The 8062-nt window shown below is 48.9% G+C and overlaps 2 protein-coding genes across 3 annotated transcripts in view; one reads left to right on the forward strand and one right to left on the reverse strand.

Moving 5' to 3' along the window:
* Positions 1-832, forward strand: part of Aamdc (adipogenesis associated Mth938 domain containing) — a 15538-nt gene extending 14706 nt beyond the window's left edge. For both annotated transcript variants that reach the window (XM_005357546.2, XM_005357547.2), the window contains exon 4: positions 658-832. In XM_005357546.2, coding sequence (XP_005357603.1) covers positions 658-798 — 141 coding nt within the window. In that variant the 3' untranslated portion in view covers positions 799-832. The remainder of the gene's footprint in view (positions 1-657) is intronic.
* A 3090-nt stretch (positions 833-3922) lies between these two features.
* Positions 3923-8062, reverse strand: part of Ints4 (integrator complex subunit 4) — a 53985-nt gene continuing 49845 nt past the window's right edge. Inside the window, exons 21-22 of the mRNA XM_026784379.1 lie at positions 6508-6628; positions 3923-4312 (exon numbers count right to left, since the gene is read on the reverse strand). Of these exons, the coding sequence (XP_026640180.1) occupies positions 4134-4312; positions 6508-6628 (300 nt within the window). The 3' untranslated portion in view covers positions 3923-4133. The remainder of the gene's footprint in view (positions 4313-6507; positions 6629-8062) is intronic.

Here is an 8062-nt window from a genome sequence, read left to right on the forward strand (position 1 = left end):
CAAAGGTCCTGAGTTCAATTCCCAGCAACCACATGGTGGCTCACAACCATCTGTAATGAGGTCTAGTGCCCTCTTCTGGCCTGCAGGCATACACACAGAATATTATATACATAATAAATAAATTTAAAAAAAACTGCAACCCATCTTTGCATCATTAAACAAATGTTCCACAACATCAATAAATGTAACGCATGTTAAAATAATAGCCTACAACCCTATCCCTGATTCATAAACACAGAATTAAGAGAAATAAGCGCTGAGGTAGATTCCTTACTCAGAGTTACACTGCTGGAAAGGCTTCAATCCAGGGCTGAGCCAAAGTCAAAATGCCGTATCCCCCTTTTCTTTTCACCAGGACTAAAGCATGGGTATGAGACCCTTTGAGCATGTGACTGTGGTCTGTTTTTCCCACCCTGGTATTGGGAGTGAACTCGGCCACACGCATGCACACAAACTCTGAACCACTGTGACTCCAGCTCCTCAGAGGCTTTTCTGAAGCTCACTGGGGCTCCCTGCCCCATGCTGGAGTGGTGACGCTCTGGGTGACTGAGAAGTGACAGGTGCTCTGATTCTGCGAAGTACACTTGCCTTAGGACAGGAAAGAAGTCTCTGGGGCCCCTTTACCCCTTCTTAGTCATCTCTCTCCCTTCCCTCCAGGTGCCGCCATCCACTGTGGAGTACCTCGAGAAACAAGGTATTGATGTGCGGATCCTCCAGACAGAGCAGGCGGTGAAGGAGTATAATGCCTTGGTTACACAAGGGGTCAGAGTGGGAGGCGTCTTCCATTCCACCTGCTGATGGAGCCCACGGAGGGGAATAAATCACTAAGCAATGATGCCTTGCCTGTCTCTCTTACCGTTCTCCACTGCAGCCCCCACCGTGCATTCTGAGCATGGGGTTATGTCTGGGGATGGATTGACAGAAGAGTAAGGCGAGTTCCCGCCCTCCGGGTTGCTCAGATCAGAAAGCTTACTGAAATTCAGCAGTGCAGCCTGTTAGGTTCATACAGAAAAGGTTGGAAAAGTTCAGAGCATTAAAGGTCTCATCACAATTGATGCCTTGGAACCTTTATCCATAAAGCCAACTTTTGTTGGTGGGCTTGGGCAGGGTGGCTTTAAGATGGAATCATTTACATGGCCATGCCTATGTAGAGTCCTGGAACTTGCTTTGTAGACTTCTCCTGCCTCTGCCTTGTGAGTGCTGGGATTAAAGGTGTGTGCCACCACTGCCCAGTTTACAGTTTTTAATCTTAAGGATGTGTGGGAGAGCCAGGCAGGGCAATACACAATTGTAATCCAGCACTGCAGAGGGGAGGGGAAACCACAAATTCCAGACTAGCATGGTCTACGTAGCAGAAGCCCAGCAGGAGCACAAGGAGGGTAGCTGGGAAGGGATGACCTGGTGGAGAAGCAGCAGCTGCTGGTGATGGATGCCTCCAGCTAGGCATCTGTAGATTACTGTTAGCCAGTCTGTGCAGCTAGGCATCTGTATATTACTGTTAGCCAGTCTGTGCATCTAGGCATCCGTAAATTACTGTTAGCCAGTCTGTGCAGCTAGGCATGCGTAGATTACTGTTAGCCAGTCTGTGCAGCTAGGCATCTGCAGATTACTGTTAGCCAGTCTGTGGATGAGAGAGCAATTTAAGGTGGACTTTATGGGAAAAAACAACTAGAGTGAAGCAGAGATGCTGTCTTAACCTCACCCAGGAAGTAAGTGAGCAGGTCAGGTTAGCTCTACTCATGCATCTTCATCTCTGTCAAGCAATCCTAGTGCCCAGGTCACTGCGAGTTCCTCACGGACTTGACAGCCCCTGCATATCTGGGGAGGTCCTCCCTAGTGCCCTTGTCAGATGACTGACCGGACCTTCCTACTATGTACCCTCGGCTTATAAAGCCAGTCCTGGGTAGGTATGAGGGATGTCTGGTAATGTAATCCCCGCCCACAGTCTAAATTAAGATGGCTCCAGTGGGTACTGAATCAGGTATGGTTGTAACTGCATCACAACCTGCATTGTCACTACGGAATTAATAAGAAATCATAAGGGGGTGGGGGAAGCAGTAAAAACTTCCTTGACTGGGGCTGGAGAGATGGCTCAGTGGTTAAGCACACTGACTGCTTTTCCAAAGGTCCTGAGTTCAATTCCCAGCACCCATTTGGTGGCTCTCAACCATCTGTAATGAGATTTGATGCCCTCTTCTGGCCTGCAGGCAGATATGCAGGCAAAACACTGTATACATTAAATAAATAAATAAATAAATAAATAAATAAATAAATAAATAAATCTTTAAAAACAAGACTTCTTTGACTGAGAAGTGTCTGGCAGTCGGGTCATTAGCCTTCATATAAAAGCTGCTAATAAATAATACCCACTTCCAATCCAGTCTATATGGCCAATGCTGGATACAGAACACGGAGAGAAGCTGTTCTGTGGAGTTATACTTAGTCCCCTCTATTAATCTTCTAAGTCTGATTCAGTTTGCAGGAAGCACAGCTCCCATTTGTTCTAGCCTGAGCCCCGAGCGGTTCGTAAGACAAGAATCAGCCATGTGTCACGTGAACTCCAAACGTCTCTTCAGAAGCCTGGACTCAGGATTTGCTTTGAGGAGCTGGGCTAAAGACACACCACCACGATCGTCTCCTGTCAGTGAACATGTGGAGGAAGATGTAGGAAACTAAAAGCTCTCGTATTTCCCAGAACCAGACATTTCTGAGTGCAAGGTTGCGCCTACCTCATCAAATAATTGAATTCCTCAGCCACAGGCTTGTCGGATTTGCTCAATGTCTGTCTGTCTAAACTCCACCAGCATGGAAACTCACAGATCCTAGTGCAGCCCACAATTCTCACAGCTTTGAAAAAGGCATCCTGCCACTAGGGCAAAACCTAGTATAATACCTATAATGTATGTCCACCTCGTACACGAAGTCTATCTGGGGCTTTAAGAAAAGTGCACGACCTGGCCTGGACTCTGAGGAAACACTAGAAGCCTGTTTCCCAGCTGTAATGGAGAGAAGCTGGAAGGAAATTTGAACATTTTTAAGCTTGTGTGTGCACCTGTGAAATTGTGCCGACACCTGTGGAGGCCAGAAGAGGCTTCGGCGTCATTGGAGCTGGAGCCACAGGTGTTTGAGTCACCCAAATAATAGTGGGATTCACACTACTGCGGTTAAGTGTGCTGGGAGGGACAAGCAGCACACCAGACCAGAGCTACCTCTCCAGCCCCTGGTAGCAAGTTTTAAAAGGGAACCATATCCAGCGATCCAGCGTATTATTCCATTAGATCTTCAAATGTTACACCATAACGGGCTCAGTCAGCAGCCATGGGTCTTAATGCTTCATCTTTGCCACCATCCAGCCGGTCATCAGCTCAGGGTCAGGGAGCTGTCATTCAGCATGTCTTTAAACTCCATCTCCTATGGTAGGCGTCTTTTCTGACACGAAAGCCTCTCTGCAGCACCGACTTAGTCCACCTCACCTGGACTTTCCTGCAGCTCCAATGCAGCAGAGGTGCTGCCAGACAGGACTTCCTTTCTTCCCACAGCACGGCCTGCTTTCCCCAAATATGGTCCTCATGCCTTTATTAAAGGCGAAGGGATTCCAAGGGCATTGCTGGCAAGATCGAGACTTCATCCAGGATGAAAATGACTTACTGTCCTGCTATTCTGTCCTTTCTTCACCCATCCATTGCCTGAACAGATGTCCAAGGCCCTTCAGAACCTTTCAGTGGTGATACACAGCTGTTAAATGGCTTTGGCGTTGACTCTGGCAAAGAAATTGTTACTTCAAGAAACAAGACCATAGTTTGAATAACCAGGAGTTGGAAATGCCTGGAAAATCAGACCATATGTCTTACATTTCAGAACTAACAGGTGTTATTACTGCTATGGGCTTTTTTTTTTAAGACTAGAAACTAGAACAGCTAGGTGTTTTCTCAACTTTATTATGGGAACGGAAGAGATAAACCAGAATATTTCTGTTATTAATGTAAAAATGATTGACCCTGTGTACGGTACTGAAAGGGATTATAAGGCTGGTACGTTCTTCATGCCTACACACTTCCAGGTGACGCACCAGGCTTCTGCTCACGGGTACCCGGAAAGGGCTCCTAGGCCGTGGCTGTGAAAACTGGTTGGGGTCAGCGTCTTGCAGGCTTGGGCATGATGTAAACTTTCACGGGCTTACTGAAGGGGATGGTGCCCTCAATGCTGGTCTCCACCTGGGGTGACATCTCACCACCCTCCATCCATGGAGATTTGGGGATGCGTGCACCAGAGTTGTAGGCCAGCAGCAGCCGCACTTCCACTTGGCATGGCTCTGGAAAACAAAAAGAAAACAAGAAATCCTCCACCACTCGGTAACTTCTAGGAATTCAAATGAAGCTGCAAATGAAGGGCCATCAAAGCCAGCTGCATGGCTGAGGGAGGAGCACATCAAATGGAGGTGGCCCACACCTTTAATCTCAGCACCCTAGAGGCAGAGGCAAGCAAATCTCTCTGTGAGTTTAAGGCCAGCCTAGTCAACATTACAACCAGAGCTACATAGTGAGATGCCATCTCAAAAAACAAAAGATGGGCTTTTCCTATGTCTGCATCCCTTTTTATCCTCAAACACGAAACCAGTTTTCTAGCAGAATCATTTGAGGCTGGCCCCGAGGCTGCAGATGTAATGCCACTGCCTCCATGTGAGCTTCTGCCACTCAGAGTCACAGCTGCCGAGGGCACCAGAGAGAAATCTGCAGGAGGCCACAGTGCTGGATACGCAGTCGGTGCTGTGACTGTGGTCTGTGTGCATCTTGGACCTGCCTTTTCTAGTGGAAAGGAAAGGTTCAAGGTAGAAACAGTTCTGGCAGAAAATTTGTTACCAGTGGAAAGGAATCTGTTTCGGGGATTTAAAACAGCAGAGTCCTTCTGATTCTTTCACACACTACACTGCAGATCGGCCGCCTGTCTGTGGCAGGCCTCCTGAGAGTAAACAAACCCCTCGTGAGTCATTGGCTGTTTCGGCTGAGTGGCATGGAGTATAGGACATGCTCTAATTGAGCTTGAATGCACTGAGGGAAGAAGGCAGGGAGGCTTTGGAATAGAAACCCACTCTGTGCCAAGCACAAAAACCCCAGGACTTCTTTTCTTGCCACACCATGAAAAAAAGAGTCACAATCTTGAAAAAAGTCCAGGAGCTCAGATAGCTCTAAGTGGCTGCTCAGATCCACCCTGTGAGCAACTGAGCTGAGTTTGGTCTTTTGCTAACCACAAAGGAGAGGGAGAGACATTCAGAAGGACCTACTGGCAACTGCAAGGCACCGAACACAATCAACTTGCATGCACCCTACTTTGGTGTTAAGGGTTAAAGATCAGCTTCCGGCTAAAAGTTCAGAGGGTAAGAATGAGCTGGACGGTTCACAATCAACCAGGACAAAGGCTCCAGGACTCCAAATGCCTCTCCAACTCTGTTTCTGGTCTCTCGGGGTCAGAGCAAAGACTACATTGCTCTCCTCCTGGGCCCATTGAGTTCAGCAGGAGTACTAAGTGCAGCCTCAGCTGCAGCCATGCAGCGTACACACCCACACCACAGGGCCTCTCAGTCATGAGTGTGGTCATGACATGAGCACTATGCCAATCCCAGACTTCCAGAACCATCTCCCACTCGGGGTGCAGCCAGGGCAAGCCCAGCATCAGCTCTGTCATCATGAATCCTGGTCTATCTCAGACAGCACCACAGCACTTCAAGGAGCCAAATTCTGGGCAAGTCGGGAGGGCAGAGAGCCATTCTGCCTTCCCTTATCAGCTTCTGATAGGAATGGCAATTCAAGCCAATGCCACCGAGAAGGGAGAAGAGAGAGAAAGAGAGGCAATGGTGGAGAGGTGAAATGAAAGTCACCCAAGACATTTTTCCTAGAAGAATGATTCCCATCCTAAAGAAAATGAGAAGTCAAGTAAGGTCGACAGAATCACACATAAAGGAGGATCTGAACCCCCGACTCTGAGTCCTAGCTCTCTACAAGGTAGCATCCTGACCTCCAAAGCAGCTATGGACTTCACTTCCTGCAATAGTTAGAGCAGGAAAGTTACTCTCCTCGAGTGCAGCCCAGTCTAACCCCATGAAACTCGGCTCTACAGTCCCCATGTCTTCTAATGGAACTTTGTTCCTCGTGCAAACAGCAAATCAGTCCAAACATATTAATGTTTGAGCTTATGACATCCTTCCGTAACAGAGATCCAGTTCACTCAGGGTAGCCCCCAGGATAGGGTTTCTCTGTAGCTCTCTGTCCTGGAACTCACTCTGTAGACCAGGCTGGCCTCGAACTCACTGAGATCCGCCTGCCTCTGCCTCCATGCCTGGCCGGCACATGCCTTTAATCCCAGTACTTGGGAGGCAGAGCTGGAAGCCAGCCTGGCCTACACAGAATTCTGGGCCAGCCAGGGCTGCCCAGTGACACTCTAAACAATCACAATGGGCAGATAGTGAGATTAGTGGGGAGATGCTCACGTTCCCCCAGCCCGCTGACTCACCTGTCCAGGCAGTGTGGGATAGGTACACCTGAGTGATGAGGCGGTGCCGGCCGGGGCCAGGGTTCCGAAAGTCTGCTGGCTTCGGGTGGATCATCTGAGCCTGGCCATCAGGGTACAAGACCTAAAGCATTACAGAAATGGGACCACAGAAGACACATGAGCCAAGAAAACAGATGTGAACCCCAAGTCAGCAGTAGAAAGGTGACCCTAGCCATCATAAAAATCTGCTTCTTACGGGCGATGGTGGCACACGCCTTTAATCCCAGTACTCAGGAGGCAGAGGCAGGCAGATCTCTGTGAGTTCAAGACCAGCCTGGTCTACTAGAGCTAGTTCCAGGACAGGCTCCAAAGCCACAGAGAAAGCCTGTCTCGAAAAACCAACCCCCCCCCAAAAAAAATCTGCTTCTTAAGTGGGAACAAGGCATGTCGGGCAGTGGTGGTGCACTTGGGAGGCAGAGGCGAGGCCAGCCTGGTCTATAGAGTGAACTCCAGGACAGCCAGGGCAGCACAGTGAAGTCCCGTCTCAAAAATTTGACAAAACAAAAAATAGGGTGGTGGTGGTAGGCAATACTAGAAGCAGTGTGCCGTAAATATTTCTTAAAGAGGAAGAATGTCGCCGCGCTGGAAGGACTTCCCTCCTCGGCTCTGAAGCAGTCTCCAGAGAGCACTCAAAGAAAGAGGGGGGTCTGTTTGCATCATTAGCCAAATCTTCACATCTCTCCAAGGGACACAGAATTCTTCCCTCAATAGCTTGAGGCCCTAGCTGCCTGTGCAGAGTCTATTACAGGACACAGGGACAAGCAGACAGGAGGAAGGGCTGGACCAGCTCTGTCCACACAGAGAGGACTCGATCATCCTTTCAACCGAAATCCAGGGAAGTTTGTGTCTTGTCTGCTGGCTCAAATCTTTCATCTCTCTGAGCATCTTGGGCCCTCCCAAGGACTGACAGGTCTATGTTTATTTTTCTCTCCCTCTCTCTGCTGTGTTTGGGTATGGGGGAGGGGATACTGCAGAGACCAGAAAGCCCTCCACCTTGTTTTCAAGGCATTTCCCCCACCCCCTGGGCAGCGTGCAGGAATGTGTGGCTATACCGAGATTTTTATGCTCCAGTGACTTTTAGCTTCTTGCTCACTAAGCCATCTTTGTGACTGTTTTGAGATCCAGTCTTGTTACGTAGCCTACACTAGCCTTAAACTTGTATACTGAAAGCTTAGTCCATAAAGTAGTGTTCAGAAGCAGGATTTTGGGGAAATGACTGGATCATTAGGACTCTGACCTAACCAAGGGCTCAAACCCCTGAGAGATTTGTAATTTCATGTATTCTGGGCGAGGCTGAGCCTGTCATGTCCCCAGCCCCTCCTCCGTCCCAGCTTGCTCCATGTCACGAGCTGAACAGCTTTGTCCTCTATGTACCCCCTGCTATGACGCTGCACCCTCACCTGAGGCCTACAGGGATGGAGCCAGGCAACTGCAGACTGAAACCTTCGAAACCACGAGCTAAATCAACTGCAGACTGAAACCTTCGAGACCACGAGCTAAATCAACTCCAGGCAAC

This window comes from Microtus ochrogaster, chromosome 22 (genome assembly GCF_000317375.1).
Source record: "Microtus ochrogaster isolate Prairie Vole_2 chromosome 22, MicOch1.0, whole genome shotgun sequence".
Lineage (NCBI taxonomy): Eukaryota > Metazoa > Chordata > Mammalia > Rodentia > Cricetidae > Microtus > Microtus ochrogaster.